The sequence below is a fragment of the Gymnogyps californianus genome, chromosome 2 (genome assembly GCF_018139145.2).
Source record: "Gymnogyps californianus isolate 813 chromosome 2, ASM1813914v2, whole genome shotgun sequence".
In the NCBI taxonomy this organism is placed as follows: Eukaryota; Metazoa; Chordata; class Aves; order Accipitriformes; family Cathartidae; genus Gymnogyps; species Gymnogyps californianus.
Window position 1 is genome coordinate 139,430,364 of NC_059472.1, and position 21,311 is coordinate 139,451,674.

A 21,311-nucleotide genomic window follows, 5' to 3' on the forward strand; every position below is an offset into this window, starting at 1 on the left:
TAAATGTTTGATGCTATCTTAAACGTTTGTAGTTACAGTAGTAACAGATTTACTTGATTTTGTTAAATCAAGCAACTGATTTTGATTGGGCTATACAGAAGTGTAATGTTGATTATATAAGAAATATATATATTAGAAGATCATTTATTTCCTGTTATTCCACTTTTATGTTCTCTAGTCTGTGGCTAGGCAAAACCAAGAGGTTTTGCTTTAAAAATTTGAAATAATACATTTGGAAAATGTTCTCCTTAATGTTTCTATTAACCTTGTAGTGTATGCGGAAGAGCTGTGAGTGTGAAAAGGGAGTAAAAGGAGACAAAGGTGATTCTGTAAGTATGCATTCATTTGAAAAGCCTCCAGAATTTGAATTTTAATCATTGAGATCAATGTTGCACAGTATTTTAATTGGTTACTATGTCTGTAAAAAGCAAGACATTAGCTATGCATGTACTGCAAAAAGAAGTGATGTATCATAGCATATCACTGTGAAAGGCCACTGTTATAAGAGCTCAGAAAAAAATCCATCCATAAACACGTACTGTCTTGGAAATATATTTGTATTATTGGGTAATAAAACACTGTAGATAAATAGGTACATGATTTTGAAGCCCAAATCAAAAAGTTATTCCTGAATCTTGCAATGGGGAAGGAAAGGTCCGTTAAACAAAGGTTTACTGCCACCAGCAGCTTCTATTTGTGTAAGGGATAAAGGTTCAAAAGATTGAGGGTGATGGCATATATGAAGAAAGGTCTAAAACTCTGCCTTCAACACTCTCTTTTCTCTTGTGACACTTCAACACATAACTCTTTCTTGGCTCTGGTAAAGAAGAGAGAAGTGGGAGTTCAGACAGTGTGTGACCTCTCTGATCCCTTTTGTATCTTTAATAGCTCCCCCCGAGACAACCAAGGTACATACAGAGGTTTTTGCCTTTCTCCCTAGATGCTAAGAACTGGTCAATCATATATGTAGCAGGTTATGACAGCAGGGCCTATCATCCAGTCCCTTGGCTCTGGATAATGTGCATCTGGAACTAAAACCTCTGTTTCCAATTTAAAATTTAAGATCAAAGAATTTTAAGTTATTTTATCCAAAATGATTAGGTGTAACCTATTATATATGTATTTTTTATATATACACGTATACACCAAGCTTTCTAGTCCCCACCTTCATGATCGTCCAAACAGGAATAACGGTGTAGTAATTTTTTATTTTGGGGCTGCTGAATATTGACACTAAGCTGTTCTGTGCACAGGTTTTTTTTAACCAGAGATCAGATAGTGGTGGGTAATTCTGAAAAATGGGGAGGAGGAACTGTGTATGTTTTCTGTGACACCTTCCTAGTTAGATTTTCAAATGCTCTGTAGAAAATGTATTTATCATTGAATATTGATTTTAAAAAATCACAGATACCTTATAATAGCAGATTTTTTTTAGCTAAGTGAAAGTAGTGCCATACCTGAATCAGTGTGGGTTTCTACCTAAGCTTATTCCAGAATGATTTTGGCCTGCCCCCAAGATATAGTCTTAGAGAAACTGGAGAATTTTAGCCTCACAATGGTTACAACATTTTCCTGCTTTGTTTCAGGGCAGTGCTGGTAACAGAGGGGAAAAAGGTGAGCCAGGACCGAAAGGAAACAAGGTAAAGTGAATTTAAAAAAATAAAGCAAATTTCTATCTAGTTTTATTCAAACCATAGAAATTAATGTAGCAAAGGAAAAGTATGTTAAAATATGATTTAAAAGATTGACTTTTGCTATGAGAGTTTTGTAGTTAGCTGCTTCAGAAGTGAGAGAGAAAAATTTGAAACTAAACTGCTACCAAGTTAACACTGCCTATCATTCCAGTTTTTCTCTGAGAGCAGAAGTCTCTGAATCTAGCTGAAGGCTTTCTAAGCTCCACAGAGCTTTCTAACAGTACACAAATCTGTTGAGCAGAGCAGCTTTCTCTGATGACTAAGATTTCAGTCATCTAATAACAGTAGTTGAGTTTTCTGTGTTAATGTTCAGGAATTGTGTGTCCTTGATTGTGGGAGGAAGAAGTGTGGATGTTCGTGAATAGGAAAAGCAACTTCTGCTCTTTAAACAGTGTTCTTGGTTTTAGTGTAATAGTGATAAATAAAAGAGCAATACATATTTCAGTTGTATTCCTTTACTTCCAACAGGGCGATGCTCAAAAAGGAGATCATGGAGAAAAAGGTGAAGAGGTATGTGACTACTACAATGCTAACGCATATTTGGTCTTTTCAGATTATCTTCCAGACCCTGATTCACAGTTTAGTTCCACTGAACTGAAAATGTGTTTTCCATTTTTCACACATGTACTTTATTCAATTATTTAGAGCACCTAAACTAAGTTCTGGTTTAGAGAAGCATCTATACTGAGAGAAACAGTCTAACCATATGCTTACGTATAGAGATGGGATGCTACTGACAAAAGGAACTTTTGAAGCTATGTGATTTTGTATTGACTTGCATTAGACTTATCCCAAAGATAGAATTGAAAATGTCATCACTAAAAACATCTAAATAGTTCTCCGATGGCTTCTGACATCTGATATTTCTCAGCTTGAATTCTTGTTGGTTCCCAGTAGAAAGATTAACACTACTCCATGCATAAGATCAATTCAGTTTAAAAGTCCCATTTAAATGGTAGCGTATATCTGCTAAGAGGCTGGCAAACTGAGTGGCGTATTTACAGCTAATGTTATGAGGAAAAAATAGACATCTAAATTTGCAGAAAATTATATGTTAAATGATTCCAGAGAGATATTTTATTGTTGTGAATAGTTAAACTTCTGAAATGAAATTCTTTACTTGGATTTTTTTTCGTACTTAAATTAGCAGTATGTTATCCCTTTGCTTTCTCTTTTATGATTTTTTCCTTTTTTTTTTTTTTTTTAATTTTCAAATAGGGAGCTCCTGGCTACAAGGGAGACAAGGTAAGATTTTTGTAGAATAGAAGTAGTCTGAAAATAGATTGTCACTTGCTGACAGTGTATTTGAAAGAATGGAAAGAAGAGCCTGTCATGTCTTTTTGTCACAAGAGCTCCTAATGCAATCCCTAGAAGTAAATTCATCATTTATGTAAATGCTTACAGACTGGCTTGTTGGAATAAAAAAAAAAAAATCAGAAAATGTGATCTAAATATAAAAAGAAGAATGTCAAAGACCAGAAATAAAGCTTCTGGAAGGAAAAAGAAAGTTGAGGGTTGAATACATGGTTAAGTAGAAAGAATGTGAAATCGTTTACTACAAACACAAATAGATGTGCAATCATTAGCTTTCAAAAAATTTACCACAAGGAATTTTACTTTTAAGCTAATTATAACTTGCAAGGGCTAATGCTTGATCAAAAAAAAAGCTCGATATAGGCACTCCAAGAAGCTAAAAAAATTACACACTTCAATGACTTGCAAGATTCGAGAGCTGAAATTTACATTGCAAACTGGACCATCATAGCCAGAACAGAAACACAGATAATCCCATTTTGACTTTACTTGGTTTGGACACTTACTTCTCTACGTTGTTAATAAAAGTAGTGCCTCTCTGAATCTTTGTATTCATTAGAAAAATGCTTCAGTCAATTTTATGGAAACATTTCATGGAAACGGGAGAAGTAGACTCATATGTCTACTTTTCATATGTCTGTTGATACGTTAAATCATCAGTGGCACACATTAGTAATTCTCCTTCTTCATTCCATTTGTACAATCTCACAATTGTTATTCAGGAAAATCTCAGACATCGCAGTAATGAAATCAGAATATAGAGAGGGTCTCTGGATGCAGCGCAGCAAGGTGGAAAAATACAGCAAAACTTATTAGATATTAAATGTATTATCCTCTTACGATGTAGGTTGGAAATTTTGTAGGCAGTCTCAGAGAGAAAAAGTATTTATCTTGAGTAGAGCAGACCATATCTTGTACAGACCATATCTAATGATGCCACTCTCAGGTCCTCAGAATCTACTAAACCTCTTGTGCTACTGAACTGCTTGCACAGTCTTTAATGCATGTAGTGTAATCAAAACATCTTGTCTAGCTGTTAACCTTTTGATTTCTTATAAAGGGTGAAAGAGGAGAATGTGGATCCCCGGGAATAAAAGGGGATAGAGTAAGTATAATTTTTATTTGAACTGTTTCACATTGATGAAGATACTAGAAAATCATGTAACATATTCATAAACATAGCTTGTAAAGATTATTGTAAATTTGGAACATCTTACAATTCCCTGGTAGTAGAGATACATTCATAGTAGAAATACGATTCGTAGAAACTGAACCCACAGTTCACCATATCCTTTTTTTCTATTTTGCAGAAGAAATGTAGTCACTTACCTAAAACAAAAGCTGTCCTGACCAATGCTTACAAAGGACTGTGAGCATGTTACAGAGTTCACCAGATTTTTTTTCCTTAAAACGTTAATTTTAATTCAAATGTATAAAGTTATATTACAATAGAAGCAGGTTCTTACACAACCTGAACAACTTTCAGGTCTACCAGCCCATCTGTGCTGATATGCATTCACACTTCTATCTAGTACTCCTCTTCTTTTAACCTGAAGTGCACAAGTGATACAAGTGAATATAGATTTTTGCCTGGTTTTTACACTCTGAAAGATGGAAGGATAATGTACTCCTGAGTGAGATAATCGTGTATCTTGAGTTCATGTAAGCAGGTTTGTATGAGTACTACAAACCACTGATTTATAGTTAGAGTTGTTAAGTACTACCAACTAGATTGCAATTGATCATTCTATTAAAGCACATTTCTTCAGTTTTAACATCCATATTATGCTTACCTTTATCAAAGACCAACTTGAAAAGTTTGTGGTTCCTGGAACCTGCTATTTGATGATAAATTCCAGGTAGGAATTAGGAAATATTCAAAGCAGCAGTATTTGTCGCAAAGAAAAAAGGGCATTATGCTATAATCAAAATCTAAAGGCTGAGAATATCTTGTGAGATGCTGGGGTTCAAAATGGCAGCGAGTCAGAAAAGGCTGAAATATCAAAAAAAAAGGAGAAAGAGTTGCATCTCTCAGAGGAATAAAGAAAGATCATAACTTCTTTATCCAGGCAATATGTAAGAAATAGCACGAGGTTATGTGAAATGTCTACTAAGATGACAGGAAGCTGTTCAGAAGCTGGCGAAGAACATAATCAAAGCAGCCAAGAAATACGGATGTAGAAAACATGTGCCAGGTCTGCCGGAAATTTGCTTGTTTCATTTGTGTTGAGGACAGTGATGAAAAAAAAGTTTGACATCTACAGAGGATCAGAGGTTATAATGGATTATGGACTTCAAGAACTTAGTGAACAAATGAAAATTACAGTCAACTCCAGAATTCCCAGCTTCACTTTTACAAATGCAGAAGATAGAAGAAAATGTTTGGGTTTTTTTGATGAAAGTAGTCTATGCTGGACAAAATTGTCAGAAACAGAACATACATGGCCAAATGTATGAGAAGTAAATTCAATATTGTGAGGTGGATCTTCAATGGCGGTGATGGATATTGAAGCATAATTGGCAGTAGTGTTGTCTGATTTGAAAATGTTGCATTTTTCCCCCACTGCTTTCCAATCTCACTAATCAGACTGAGTCCAGCAGAGGTTTTGATGCTGTGAATCTGAGTTTCTTCAAAAGCTGTTCAGGCTTGAAATTCAGACAGTTTGTGTTTGGCTTTGAAATCAAAACTGACTCCAATCATATGTGTGTATTCTACCAAAAGTAGCTATCATCACATCAGCATATTGTTGTTTGTGCCATCCGTTGCTGTGTAGTTTTGTAAGTGGGCTAGAACTGAGTGGAGTTATCTGCTCTCTCTGGTGGCTGATGCTTGGCCTGGAAGCAAATGCCAGGGAGTAGAGAATAGTTAAAAAATTCTGAATCTGAATCTGTAGGGGAAGAGAGTCGATGGGGTGTGGCTGCGTAGGTATCACTGCTAAATTCATCAAGGCTATTAGAAGTTCAAAATGTGACACATGCCTTGAGAAATGCAGCAGTCTGCCGGTGCCTCTGTGTGTGGAGATGTAGCTAATTAGAAGAGAAGAAAGAGGAAGAAAAGACCTGTAAACTATTTGCTGAAAGCTATTTTTGCTTTAGAAACAAATTATAAGTGAGTATTGAGTCAACTAGAAGTGAAATCGCATAGAATATGCATTCTTGTGACTGAGGAAAAAACAGTGCAGCAGAAAGATTTGTGAACAATCTACAGTGGTGGTAACTGGTAAGAACTCATTAAATGGAGAAATGACAGCTAATGGAATAAAAAATTATGACATTTTACTTTTTTTGGATGTGTGTTTTAATGTTTTTTGTGAACTATTGGTGTGATTCTGCCGTTCTGATCAGCATTTTGAGTTAGTGAGACAGTTACCTGAAGTTATTTCGGTATCAGCAGTGCAGCATTTTTTTTAAGAATTCTGTATCTAATATACTTCTAGAAATTTAATTTAAAGACCTGTGGCAAATAACAACTAGTTAATCAAATAGCTGAGATGTTAAGTAGCCATCCACATTTGTTGTATATGAAAAGTGTTTAACCAAACATTGAGGATAGAATGTAACAGGCAATTACTGAATACAGAATGAGAACAGCAGTACTCTGGATAGAGAATAAACTCCCTAGAAAATGCTTGAACAGAGGTATGAGTCATTACACGTACACTGGGGTTTTCAATAATTTAAAGTAGATAATTGCAATTTCCTATTAATCTGATGATTGAATCTTATTTTTCCTCAGGGTTTGGAAGGTCCTTTTGGCCCTAGGGGACCTCGCGGACCTCAGGTAAGGGAACTAAAAGCTACCAGATAAAAAGAAAACACATTATATTCTGTAAGTTTCTTCTACATACAACCTGCCAACTCTGTGAAGAGCAGCACGTTTGGTGCATGAGACACCAAGACAGCAGAGTGTGGCAAATCTTTGTCTTTTGGAAATAATTTTCAAAGAAAAAATCTTGGCGGCTGCTGCTGCTTAAAGCTACTCAGAGGTGTGTGGCCTACTTGAGCTCTCCAACTGCAGAGCTCTCCTCTTACCCTTAGAGTATAATCATGCCCTGTTATACCCCTACTTGCTAAATTCCTCTTATATTACATGGCAGCATCCACCTGTATCTTGGAAAGCTGTACACAGTCCTCCTGAAGTATAAGGCAGCCAGAGAGACTGAAATTTGTTGGAGAGACTAAAATCTGCAGTAATTATTTAAAAACCTGAGAAATGAGTCAGAGGAAGTCTCAATGTTATTAGGAGCAGAGATTGTTACCACTCTCAGATCAATGATCATTTATTTGTTATCTATGCAGAAGTCCAGATCGTCCTCTTTCTTCGCCGTTGCTGAAAAGCGTTATTGCTGTCTTTGTGTTTCTTACAACCTGTGTAATTTCCATTTAAAAATTGGTACTAGGCATGTAAAAAGAGCTGCTGTATGGAGTAGAGATCTCAAGAAGTTATACCAGCCTCCTAGCAGATCCATAGGTAATGTGGAATGATGATGGCCAGCACTTGCCCACTCACTTCTCTGTTGAGCCTGTTTCTGGGTTGTACGAAAGAAAACATAATGGGGGCATAATAGGATAACAGAAATTTATTACATGGTATTAAGATGTGAACATTTAGTCCTAAATGCCATTTTTAATGTTTTTAAATTATGTTTTTCTGCTTTCCTTTTGCTTGGCAGTGGACATGCAGTAATGCTACAAATTTATTAATTTATTATTTTATGCTCTAGTAATTCTGTCTGGTAAGCAGTTAGTAAAGATGTGAACTGTGCCCCAAAAGATGACACTTATTTATTCTTGTTTATTAAAAAATGGAAACACATGGAATCTAAAAGATTTTTGGCCAATTTTGACAGGTATTAATGAGATAAATCGGATCACCAGCATTTCCCTACATAAATTCAACTCACCTTGCAGTATATGTTCAGTTTTGCACACTCTGTAAAATAACCAGCTGCTGTTGCAAGTCTAGCCATCTCTAAATTCTCGTACAATGACATAACCTGATTATTTTAGGGCAAAATCAACTTTTTTTTTTCTTTTCATATCCCAGTTTGGAGCTTAATGTTACATGTTGTCATATAGTACAATGGTCTACATTCAGTTTAGGTTTCAAAGGCTCATTACAAAAAAAAATCCTAACTACTGGAGAACAGAAACAGATGAATGTACCACTATACAAGAGGACTGATCAATGCTTACAAGGATTTACTGTAATTCTGAACTATGAGAACTAAGTAATTACCATGGGAACTACAACCCGCTTAATGACTAGAAGGAAGATAGCATGCAATAAGCTTGAGAATGATTTATCTTAACTTATGTATTTATATTAATAGATTATATTATGTATTTCTATTAGCACATCCTGCCTCAAGCACATTGCCATTTTACTGCTGGGACATTTGTCAATCTCACATCATGATCATAATTTTTTCCTCAGGAAGAATAGTTTATAAAATGTGATTTTTCAAAGTCTCTTCTGGAAATGCTTTTCAAGTACTAGGAGATTTTAAAGAAATATTTTATTTCTTTATATAACACTGAGATACTAAGAGAATAAAGTAGAGTTTGCTTCTTTTGAAATGAACAAAACTGCAGGATTCCTTTTAGTAAATAGTACTCAAAGTGCATAAACCAAGGAGTAAGGCCATATAAATGTGAGTTTGTGTACAATACAGCACTTGGGACATCACTGTACTCTTATGAGACAGTTATTCCCTAGTTTGTAAAGTTATGATTTTAGCATAATTTGGAATGCTAACTATATTTACTTCATTCACTGTTTCCCCCCCAATATTTGATTTGTGGTCATATAACTGTTACTTAAGTGTGTGATTGCATTTTTGCATTCCTTTGTGCAAAAGGAAAGGAGAGAATAATAATTTTTTTTTTTCTGACTGGAAGTCCATGGGAGATACAAAATCACAGATATTCCAAAATCTTCATATCTGTTTGTGAGCCAAAATGCAGTATTTTGGAGGATTTGCTATAGCTGTTAATGATGGTAGCTGAAAGGGATTATTTTTATTTCTTTTTGGATAGTCATGTGTTTCCTGTAGTTTATCATATTTAAGAAAGGGAATGAACACACTCTGAGCACATTTTTGTGTCAGCAATGAAACCAATACCTTTAGATTTGGGCTAGTTTGTGTCTTTCTATAAGCATAAAATTATCCATATTTAACCCAGCATTTTTACTACAATAAACTGTAATTTTGTGATATTATTCTTTTGATAGCTCATTATTTTTTTTTCTCCAGTCACTTAAAAAACTTCCTGAGGCTTCCACTTCATTTTGATTATCAGCTCTGTTAGTGGTAGTTGCCACAATGTTGACCAATCTGACCCAACTGGGCAGCCCAGCAGATGCCAGTGGGATGTTCACTAACTCACAAGTTGGTGAACTGGAGGGTTCCCGTAAGAATTAAAGCTTTAACACTGGACTTGGGTGTAATCTATTCATCCTGTGATATTATTGCTCTTCATAATTCTTCAGACCTACTTTTTTCTAGCTATTGTACTAGCCACTGTATTGGTGAAGGGACCTCCTGAAATGTCATCACTCCAGACAGAGTACCTTACCTGCTCTGTCTCTTCCAAAGAGCCATTGATTATTTCCTTCTGTGAGGGGACACAATGGTTGTAGTAATATCAGGGAATTAAAATTAATCTCAGCTTGTCATCAGAGAGAGATGTAGGGGAAGTGATTTCTTACAAACAGAACTAAATAGGATGTGACAGCTTAGTTTATTTGCTTGGGCAGAAGAGAGAATATGAAAATATGGCAAAGTTGGGAGCAGGAGAAGAAAGGAATGGAAAGCTTCAGATAAAACAGATGCAATTCATATGGAGTAGTAAGATATCCTTGCTGCCAGCACTGGTTATTGAATATTAACAATATTCAATGTGTTGGACACTTCACAGGATATGATGCAGAAAGCTCTGGTCCTTAGCATTCTGCTACGTTTTATTGTGCCCTGTTCAGGCCAAATTCAAAAGAAACTTTACATGCGTCTTCAAAGGCAACTCATTCTGTACTTTGACATTTGTGTAGGGTATCAGTGGACCTCCAGGTGAGCCAGGACCGAAAGGCATTCAAGGAAGCAAGGTAAGATGTAGTTGTATATGTGTAGTTTTATTTATATAGGGAGAGAGGATGCAGAAACTGTGTAGAATCTTTATGCTCTACTATCCTTTTTCCTCAGTAGTTTTTTGTTAGTGGTGTCCTTTGCACAGCAATAATGTACGCCACCTGCTTGGTGCACCATAGCGTTGTCATGTTATGAAGGCTTTGTATCATTGGCACATACAGCCGGTTCTCCATCTGGGTCTCCGAGGGCATTTTGTAGGGCCACAATAGGATGCTACCAAGGACCTGCCTAGAGCCACAGCACTTAGGTTGGAATTTAAGTCACCTGAATATGTGTCTTGGCTTCTGCCATCACCTGGGAAGTTTTTTCTAGAATATTTTTGACTAAAATGCCTTGTGTTTCAAGATTTTAAGTGATTCTAGATGGTGGTTATAAAATCTTTAGATTGAGTATTTAAAGTCATTTTTAATTGCTTGTATACTGTAAAAAGACAGCTTTGAAATCAGTAGAGGTGTAAGATTTGATGATGATTAATGCCTTAGTTATTTAAAATAGATCATTTAGAGTTAATGACTACAGCTTGTCAAGCAAAATCCGTTGGATAAAGTATCTGATTAATTTAGGCAGTCTTCTGGTTTGCAAACCTTTGGGAAATTGCTTTATGTGAATACAGTTGTCTTGCCCATGGGACAGCTATTAACATCATTGCTCAGTACAAAAAGATCTTTTGTGTATCAGTTTGAAAATGCAGGGTCTAATGACAAAGACTTTCTACCACAGGATTATTGATAGCCTGGTTAATACAATGCCATATCAAAGTTATGCAAGGCAACTAAAGTCACACAAAGCAGTTTGCCAAAGATGCAATATTTAAATGCTCATGTTTTGTTTCTTAGGCAACAATTTCATTTGAAGATTCACAGAAATAAATTTAGATATGGGAAATGTTTATGGTACAAAGTTTGGAATACTGGCATCCATCATTATTTTCCTCTTCCTGACAAATGCTTTTTCATACTTCTTATTTCTTCATCTTCTCAACAAAATGCTTGATTAGGAAAGCTGCGACAGAATATTTCAGAAGTGGGGAAAGAAAGAGGATGATGGGTCTGAAAGAAGCTATTCATACATGTGGTGGAAAAGTCATGCCTCTCTTCAACTTCAGCACAGCAAATGACAGTAATTTTTTTATCTGTCATTTCACACTGATGAGTCCAAGATAGTGCTATCAGATACTTTTATTATACACTAAACTGTATTTGTTGAATGTTGTTTGTCCTCCTGTCAGTCTCTTCACACACTTTCATGTCTGTAAAATACAGGCAGCTCTCTCTAGAATTCATCTACCTGGATATAATGTTTATGGTCTCTTTTTATGCTTTAACTGCAGATTTTCAGTATGAATAAGAAAGTAAGTTCCCTCTTTTTTCAGCTTCCAACTCTGCAACCTGCTGTTTAAAGTCTATAGTCAAGGTTTTTCCAGGCTCAGACATCTATCATAATAAAAGTATTGCCAGACAAATTTAATTAATACACTTAGGTAATTATACTTAAAGAGTATAACAAAAACATATGTATGTTTAGAGGTTATCTCTTGTCCATACCTAGCACCAAAGCTAACCTTTGGCATTTTGGAGCTTGTTTGAGATGAGTGAAAAATTTTTTAATGATCAGTACAGATAAGCAGTGGTTGTTTACAGCTTAATAAACACCCATTCAGCTAGTAAAGGTCAAGGCCTTTTTTGGTTCAGACACATAGCAGTCTTTCCAATATCTTTTGTCCTTACAGAAGGATTATTCAATTGCTCTTTTAAAATTAGTTTTCATGACACATAATACAATATCTCTGAAAAGTGGCAGTTATTTATAACTAACTGCCTTGGATAAAATAAGTAAGTCTATTCTTAGTGCAGTTCCTTATACCCGTGGCCTTTCCATGCTAATACTTTCTGCTTTTTGAGCTAACTAGTGACTTCACCCTGGTTTAGCAGAGCTAAAGACAGTTGCATGGCATTAGTATCGATGTGACATAACACAGAACACGGCCGCTGAACGCTTTTATTCATTGTTAGTGGGCCATGTTGAAGTTTGAAAGAGGAGATTCAGTTCCTCAAAATATAAACTCCGGATCAAGCTCATCCTACAGATGTTTTGGGTCTCATTTGTGAAGTCTACAGTTCACTCATATCTGGCCAGCTCAGTCCATCCCACACCTCTGTAAGGCAGTGCTGTACTCGTTCTATCGCTTTGCAGTGTCAGGCGGCAGACACAGCTGGGGACAAAGTCATCTGTGTGCTGTCTGGATGCCGCTGGCTCTGGCAGCCACCAGCAGGAGAAGGCTGGTGGCATTGCAACTTCAACTAATTTCATTTGACTTGACTGAAGCAAGGTAGCATGGAGTCCAGAAACATTGTCCAAGAAATTACTTAAAAGAACTTTTCATACCTTACTTCTTCCGTTATTCATATGCATTTTCTTATTCTCTCTTAAGCTGCTGGCTAATCTATCAGTGTGAAGTCTTACTGGCTGCACAGTACTCTATGTCCATCCCTTTTCATGATATTGCCGTATCATATTGCCAGTAATGAGTTGAATCTCTCTCAAAGTCCCACTGCCTGCATTGACCAGCTTTCCACTGACTACAATAGGAACTCAGCCAACCTGTTTCCATGTAGACACCTAAGTTTAGGAGTGATCATATGGAGCTGAATCACATCCTTAGCCTCTTAAAGTCTTTCTGATGCGCTTCGCAATCAGTCCTTATCTTTAATAACCTCTTTAATATACAAGCAAACTTCGTCACTTTACTTTCACCCTCTTTTCAAGTCAGGTATGAATATTTTCATCAACCTATATCGTGCACAGGATGCAGCTTAGCGTGGCATTAACTAAAACCAGTTTTTGCTATTAAACAAACTTTAAAAAAAGTTCTCTCTATTTGCATTTCTGCAAAGTTATAACATCTCAAAAACATCTAAATAGTTTTATTACCATATATACAAACCTTCTCCATAGAGGCATTTAAAATGACGAATTTGAACTCCACTTCTATAAAAATAAAAATACATGTTAACTCATCTTATCTTATTATTAATTTACCTGACTAAATATGCTTCCATTTAACCAAATGCTGAACTTCCATGTTAACAGTAAACCTACAACACTGTATAAAACATAATAACTTTAAGAGAAAAACATTAGAGAGTAACAGGACATTTTACTCAAACACAGTTAAGAGTTGGGAACTGGCTATTTTCACTGTGTATCTCCTGTCTTCTGAAGCAGTCATCTTGGTCCTGTTCCCCAAGCATGTCCTGAGCAAAGAAGCAGGATTATTCTGTTTGTTTTCAGCTTTACTGACTTTCTATTGCCTATTGGCAATGTTTCAATAGAAAGAAGTTAAATTTACAAAAGAAAAATTATGTTGTTAAAGCCAAGTTCTGCGTTATTTTCTCTCTCTGACTAACTTAAAATACCAAGAAAAAATACCATTCACAGCTGTGCTTTTTATTTTCTTAGACGTTTGCTTCACTTTAAGGCATTCTTCAGCTTCATCAGCTACCACATATTATCTGCATTGTAACATAAAACAAAAACTTGAATCAAAAAGTGTACCATATACCTCATTCAGCTATAAAACATGTAAAGAAAATTACAAAAACTCCATAGGAAAAAATTTTGTGGTTCTTTTAAGTTATCACACACAATTAATTAATTGAATTTGCAGAACATCAATTTATAACCCTGTGTCTAAGGTAGAGACACTCAACTCTTGTCAAACAGCAGCTTATAGGAGCAAGAGAACTCAGGTTTTGTGTTCCTTGTCTCACTAAGAATGCAAGGATGGCCCATGATACCATTTTGCTGGCTGATAGAACCATTTCCAAAAACCCAGAAGACACTATCTCACTTAGAGAAAGACTAAAAGTACCAGAAGCAGAAAGCCAGCAAAGAGAAAAGCCATGCCACTCTTGGTTCTGCTCCAGTAATATCCCATATTCCTGCCTAGATGGCCAGGAATTGGCTAGATGGCTGGTTAATATGTGGTTTGGGGATTAAATCAGTTGTGGTTGCTTTTGCTTGGTTTTCTTCTCAAAGATCCCATTGAAGTTATTACAGGAAGCCATAGGCTGTCAAAAGGGGACACAGGACATAAAGCTAGTATTCTCTATTAATAGAAAGAAAAGATTCACTTGCTCTGTAAATGTAATATATTATTATTATATATTACATTTACATGTACAGATACATGTACAGATACATTTAGATGATACAGAAACATTATCCAGTGAGAATCCCATCTCTCTTCCAACATTCCCAGTAACCTGTTTTCTGTCATTTTCATACTTAGGTTCTACATATCTCTTAACTGCATTGGTTAATACAGTAAAACAGAGTCCTAACTAGCCACTGCATTTACTTTTGTTGGATTTATTTATTACCACATATATTATGTGGTTATGTTCTCATTAGAAGACAGCTTTGCCCTTCAATAAAAACAGGAAAAATGCAAATATTCTAACACAAAAGGCCTTCATGCGTTTTGGTTTCCTCTCTAAAAAGGAAGCAGGATCACCATGATTTTTCTGGGAAACAGAGTTGTAAGAATGAATACAATGCCCTTTATTTTGGTCAAGCAAACTTCTCAGCCCTAAGGTTCTGCTGCTTACATTTTTGCAAAGCTGAAGTACCTCATTGGGGTCAACAATGTAAAATGTACACATCCACTTTCCCCTAGTATTCTTGGTGTTAGATAAAAAATGAATTTTTGTTGCGCATGGAGTGATGCACTTCATTGACAAGAGAGAAGCAGCAATATATTTTATTGATATAAGACAGTGAGTTAACAAAGTTCAATGGTAAATGTGATAGTGGTTTAACAAGATGTGATGGCAAGGTACACTTGAGTATTTACTGCATAGAGGACAGAGTCAGACAAAACTGTCAGGGAGACCTTCCCGTTGAGTCATGAGGTTCAGAAAGGACCCCCTTGTGTTCTAAACTCCTTCTCAGAGGAGAGTTTAGGTGCAGCTGGATCCAGACTTAGTCCCAGACTTGGTCAATGGTTTATGTCTAAAGGATTATATATGCGCAATCAATCCTTTATATCACTTAGCTAAGATTTCAAAGTTTCAGTGCTCTTATTCCCAATTGACTTACCGAGTATCTGACGCAATAAGGATTCTCTCAGCCTTGAGGAGTAACCTTGAGAGGTGTCCCTACTCAGGGGGAGATCCTGGTGTGCAGCCTGCTGCTGTGCAGGAGAGCTCAACGGGCTCTGGGCTGTCCACTGATTATGGAGTAAGATGATTGACTTATAGTCATAGTTGCATACCAGCCATATTTCGGTTGGCACGTGCTCGACTAGTTCTTGGCTGTTGTGTTGTTATCTGTCTCCTCTGAATCCACTTTGAGCTGGATGCAGCCGTCATGACCAGACGCATCCATTACGACCGCTACTAGTGGTTATCGCTTGAGCAGGGTTATGGGAAATAAAGGTCAGGTTGGGGGGCAGGGGGAGGACACCATCACAATTTTCAACATGCATACGTCTATTGATTTATTCAAAATAGTAGGCATTATTTTGTCTGCTTTCATGAATTTATTAAAAAATGCTTAACTAATATTTATTTTAAAAAAAAACAACAACGTATTCTATACAACAGCACCAGTAAGGTTCCATAAGAGTGTTTATATTCAAGGTAATTTTGAAAATATGTTTGTTAGTGAGGGGAATAATAGTGACTATTCGCAAATTTCAGTGGAAAATTTATAAACAGAATGATATGGTTACAGATTATAAAATTGGGGCATAAAATCAGGAAGTGGGCATGACCTGTGTTCCACTCATAAAGAAGTGATAAACAGGGAGTACTTATGGTTATCATTTCAGAAGTGACATTGGGTTTGTTTGTTTAAACTCTTAGACCAGATACTAGAAATAAAGTACACATTTCTAGAAACCGTGATATATTCATGCAAAGACTGAAAAGAACACATTCTTAAAAGCCACTGCTATAGTAAGAGCCTCTCTGGAGAATTTCATATGCATAGTAAGATTCTGAATTAGAGTCTAAAGTTGTATGAACAGATGTGTATTCAAACTTCTAAGGAAACAGTTACGTTTGAACGTGGGTATTCAAAGCAGTTATTCCTGTAAAAACATCTTGGGACAATCCTGTGAAAAATCCATCATTGCCTATTTCCCTGAAAACGTGTCCCAGAATGAACTCCTAAGGGATGCTGCTGCTTCTCTGATGACTTATAAATTCTTTCCTTACTTACGTGGCAAGTTACATCTTTCCCAGAAGACTGAAAAATCCCGTTTCCCTGTAAAGAAGTATAGTTCCTAGGTACCTCAACTAGCTTAGAAATACAAAATATCAATAATATCTGTTAAAATATCTATATCTACTTGCATTGTTGTTGCCAATGTTTTCTTTAAAGATAAAATCATTATATTTGAAAGATTATTTTTTACTATAGCTTAATCATTATCACGTTATAGACTGAATACAGAGTCTTTGTGTTCCTTACAGTATGTATGTGCTTTCTTAAAAGTAAAGAAGTTATTTATCTTGGCACTAACTGGTACTCATCATAACATAACAAACTATTTTGGGGGGGGGAGTAGACTGTTAAGTATGTTCCAAGCTTAAAATGGTACAGTTTTAATATGTAAAAATGTTACGCTCAGATCAAGTGTACTTTTCCTTCCCATTGCTCTAGCTGACATCAGATGCCACCTGAAGGAAACTCCCAACAGGGAGAGAAAAAAGAATTTGAGCAGAGTGTTAGACAAAGAAAATAATTACGAAGAAGCTACTTTGAAAAGCAGACTTTTCCTTCTGCGTGTAGAGATAATGATATTATTGCCAGCACTTTATGGTTTTAATAAATTCCACATTGCCTGTAGCACCAAGACCATAGAAGATAAAAGCCAGGCTTACTAATAGCCAGATGAAGTTTGAAATATACAGTCTTTAAAACAGATTAAATAGTTTAAGTTTCCAAGTTTTGCATGTTGTCTGGTAGAAGGTGGGGTTTCTTTCTCCATTAATATTCAGGCATCCTCTGCTATCAGTGAGAAAGCATTCAACAGAACAAAATTTTCATACTACTCTACGTGATTTTTATCATAGGGCTGTTTACACTGCCTACACCAGTACCTACTAGTACAGCTGCTGCGAGGCAGATTATACGACACCAGTCACTGGAAAGAAAACTGTGTAATGTTTTTATCATGGTTAAAAAAAGAGCTTTTGGAAAAACATTAACTTCAGTAGGACTCCCATCTGCATTCAAGGCAGTGCATATATTAGCATAGCTCTATCATTGGGTGAACTTGTGAAGGAGCGAATGATTTGCGATAGGAAGCATCCCTCAGAGTTACTGTCCTTGGGAAGTTCTGTCAGGGGCTGTCAGAAATAGATACAAAACACAACGTCCGTTTGGACGACAGGACAAAAAATTTGGAAGACACTTTCCAAACACAACAAAGGGGTTTGGTTTATTGTTTCAGCTGAGAGATGAGCCTGTATTTATCAAAAGTCATTTTTCAGAATGGAACAAGTTCCTACACCATTTCAGAGGTTTAGTTTTGACAAATGGAGCCAACGTGCTTAGTGGCATTTGCTGTGCCCAGAGTAGCGTACTTACACATAGTGGTGCTGCATGCTGCTGAATTACTGGGGTTTTTTGTCTGATAGATTTTTTTAGTATATTTTCAATTTTGCATATCTTTTGCATTCATTCTGTGGGGTGTGCTAATACATCATGGCACAACAGAGATCGCAGGCTGCCTTCTCCATGAAAGAAATGAGGACTGTGAATTTGAACAGCTAATATTTAGCATACTACCTAGCCTTACAGCAGCCTGTGCCTATTTCTTTCTCACTGAGGCACTTCTTCCTTGAAGTGGGGAAGTCCATCCCTAACTAGACTGTCTCCAAGCCCTGAAGCTACATGGAGCTGTATCTGTTAATGTTGCTTGTCAACTGGAGAGCTATTGAAGTAGGGGTTGGTGGTGAGGTAAGGGAGCCTATGGGCTGAAAGGCAAAGCTTCTTGGGCACCAGGCTGGTGTGCTTAGCTTGATGTTCTTCCAAAATCCATGCTTTGTGCATCTTGACCAGCTTTGCAAGAAGCACAACTGTGGGTAAAAGTGGCAGAAGTATCTCTGTCCTTGAGGGAGTGTCTATGCATGGAAATTTGCTTGCAAAACTTTCTACTGAAACCTTAATACAACAGTTTTACTTGTATAGCTCCTATGGGGATGATTTTGCCCTGGAAGCAGAGCACACCACGAGGCTGAGTGTGTGTAACTACAGCACTGTGGCTTTGCTGATACCATTCTGCCAGTGCACTTCTACATACTGATGCACAATCAGAAGCTGAACTTCCATTGATGCTTAGATGCTTGTGACCTGTTGGCATGAATGAAATTCAGTAGCCTAAATTACTACTGTTGGAAATGAAATGGAGGCTTCTAAGTCACTAAAACGCTTCTGAAAATGTTGCTTTTAGTATAAGTTATTTTCTAAAGAAATAGTATAAAACATTTCCTTACGTATTTCCCCTACTTCTTGTCTAAACAGAATCAGCCCAAAAACCCTGAAATTCAGCTAACTGTTGGCTTAAAGGACAACAGTACTTAAAACAGAGAGTTTGTAAAGAGAATTAAAGAGGAGACAAGTACGAGCTTTGGTTGTATTATTCTTGGCCTTCCCTAAATTTCCTGCTGATGGGAAACACTTAATAAAAATTATTTTTGATCAGCTGATTTTAAAAGGACAGTTTGTTCAATGCCAGATTAATCCCATGGAGGAACTGAAAGTCTAGAAGATGGGCCATTTGAGGAATTTTTATTGTCGTTGTTGTTTAATCAGTTTCAAAACAAACACAGGAGGAAAAAAACATCCATGAACAAAAAGGGTCAATTTCTAATTGTCTTTATATCAGTAAAAATTGCATCATTTACAGTAATCTGGATACACATCAACCAAGTTGTGACTCTGGTCCAAAGGCTTCATGAAAATATTATTAGGAAACCCGAACCATAAGGTCTACCTAGGAATACAGTAAACTTCTTTGCTGTATTCTGTATTTTGGCAACAGCTACATGGACAGAATCCACATTAAAGCAATGTCAATGTTGCTAATACCCTATCAGTGCGCTATGTGGAGATACATGTGCTATTCTGCTGAGTTATACCAGCTTTCTCTGATTTTTTCTCTGCCTTTTAAGACTTATCTCCTATTGATGCTGTATTAATTTATTAGATTATGAAGGTGTACTATAAAATCTTGTATTTTGAATAAGCATTAAATTTCATAGCTGCTCCTCAAATTATCGTATTGTCCTGTAATGGAATGAATTTAAGACTGGGCATCAAGTTCCACTTTATTCTAGGTTTAAAGCTGCAGTAGTAGGACTCCAAGTGCATAGTTATCAGAAATTAAGCTTCAAGGATAATCTGTTTATTTACTTTCACTGTATATTCCAATTTCTGCATCTTAGCATCATTCTTTGGGAGATTACAGACTGGTAGATTTCTGGAGAAATATCTGGCTTTGAAGTAGTTTTTTACACTTCCATTGACCTCTCAAGTGCAAAAATCTCATTGAAAGGTTTCAGAACATAAAATTTCTCACTGTATACAAAATTTCAAACCCCCAAATACAAATGCCTCCCCAGAAAATAAACACATTTTGATAAAAAAGCCTTTTTAATAATCATGTGGCTATGTTGGCTTTGTTAGAAACATATTAAACACGCAGGAGAATTAGGAGCTGCAGTCAAAGATAGCAGTAGGAACAACAGTCGTGATATGCAGTTGTTGCTGTGGGAAGAACCTTAAGTGCAATGTTTAAAGCATAAACACTGCTTAATTTCCAAATGCCCATCTTTCTAGCAAGAAAAAAGCTGAGGAAGCACCAAATTATTGGATAAAGTCACAACCAAAGATATGACAAAGAATAAATATATTTTTTATCTTTCCTGATGCATATGAAAGAATGGCTTTATAACATCATTATCTATCCCAGCAACTTGTATGGCCAGGATATTGACCCTGCTCCTAATCTGAATATTTATCTTTAAGATAGGTTGGTTTTTTTGTTTTGGTGGGTTTTTTTTGATACTTGAAAAACATATTTCTATAGCCCTAAATGAGGCTGTGGAAAGACGCTCTGGCAGAATTTGGTTAAGGTTCCATTTGCATTAATAGTTTCTTTACATTTTTTTTCCTTTAGGGAGAGCAAGGCCCTTTAGGTCCCTATGGTCCTCCAGGACTCCCTGGTGTTGGACAGCCAGGACCCAAGGTAACTCTCAGTACTATGTCTGTTAAAGTGCTAACTGTGGGCAGTCATTTTTTGGATGAAAGTTCTCACCTGCTGTTTTATCAAAGTCATACTCTTATCATCTAAATGTAAAACTGATACAATATTGACAGGTTTTTGTATTTGCATAGAATGGAGATAACAGACCTGCCTTTCCTGCAACTCTGAGTTTTTATTATGATCCCATTGATATAATAGAAGTCAGAAATAATGCCATTTAAATGGGGGTTAAATATATGAGATCATTTTCAAGCACTAGCAGATGCTTGCACTAATGACTAAACCATACTTCAAGGCATAGAAATACATCTCAGTCACTGTGATACGCAGTCAAGTGACAGATGAGCCTTGTTATTTCTTCACTAGGGAACAGATACTCTTACAGGTTATAAAATTCTGTCTCTCATGCAGCATTTAATTCCTCCTTCTTATTTTATTGCAAAAGACGAGAAGGTGCAATCTAGTCTTGCTAATTTGGAAAAGTCACGTCTGCCTATGCTAGCCAGCCAAATCTCCTTTTGAAAAACTGCAAAAGTATCTACATAGGAAACATGACTGCTTAGTTTATGAGAGTTTTGTCAGAGACCTACAGCTCAGACTCAAACAAGAAATCTAAATTGGGCAGAACTAGATCTCACCCTAGTTCTGGCTGCTAAGTCTTTGGTGTTGCTTTATGCCATTTTTTCCCCTGTTTTTTGGAGCCAAGTGCCAGTATCTAAAATACCTGCACTTTTTTTGCTTTTACTGCTCTAATTTGTACATTCATTGAACTCCTGCATATTTTCTGTGCAGTGGGGCAGACCCCGGAACATAGGGAGGGCTCAGAAACTACCAATTTGCCATGTAAAAGGAACAACACTGGGTCATTCCAGAAGG

General features: G+C 36.5%; 1 protein-coding gene across 3 annotated transcripts in view; it reads left to right on the plus strand.

Moving 5' to 3' along the window:
* The window catches only part of COL28A1 (collagen type XXVIII alpha 1 chain), an 87,519-nt gene that overhangs the window by 19,249 nt on the left and 46,959 nt on the right, over positions 1-21,311 (plus strand). For all 3 annotated transcript variants that reach the window (XM_050892456.1, XM_050892454.1, XM_050892455.1), the window contains exons 7-14: positions 273-329; positions 1,587-1,640; positions 2,163-2,204; positions 2,913-2,939; positions 4,069-4,113; positions 6,745-6,789; positions 10,060-10,113; positions 20,349-20,417. In XM_050892456.1, the coding sequence (XP_050748413.1) occupies positions 273-329; positions 1,587-1,640; positions 2,163-2,204; positions 2,913-2,939; positions 4,069-4,113; positions 6,745-6,789; positions 10,060-10,113; positions 20,349-20,417 (393 nt within the window). The remainder of the gene's footprint in view (positions 1-272; positions 330-1,586; positions 1,641-2,162; positions 2,205-2,912; positions 2,940-4,068; positions 4,114-6,744; positions 6,790-10,059; positions 10,114-20,348; positions 20,418-21,311) is intronic.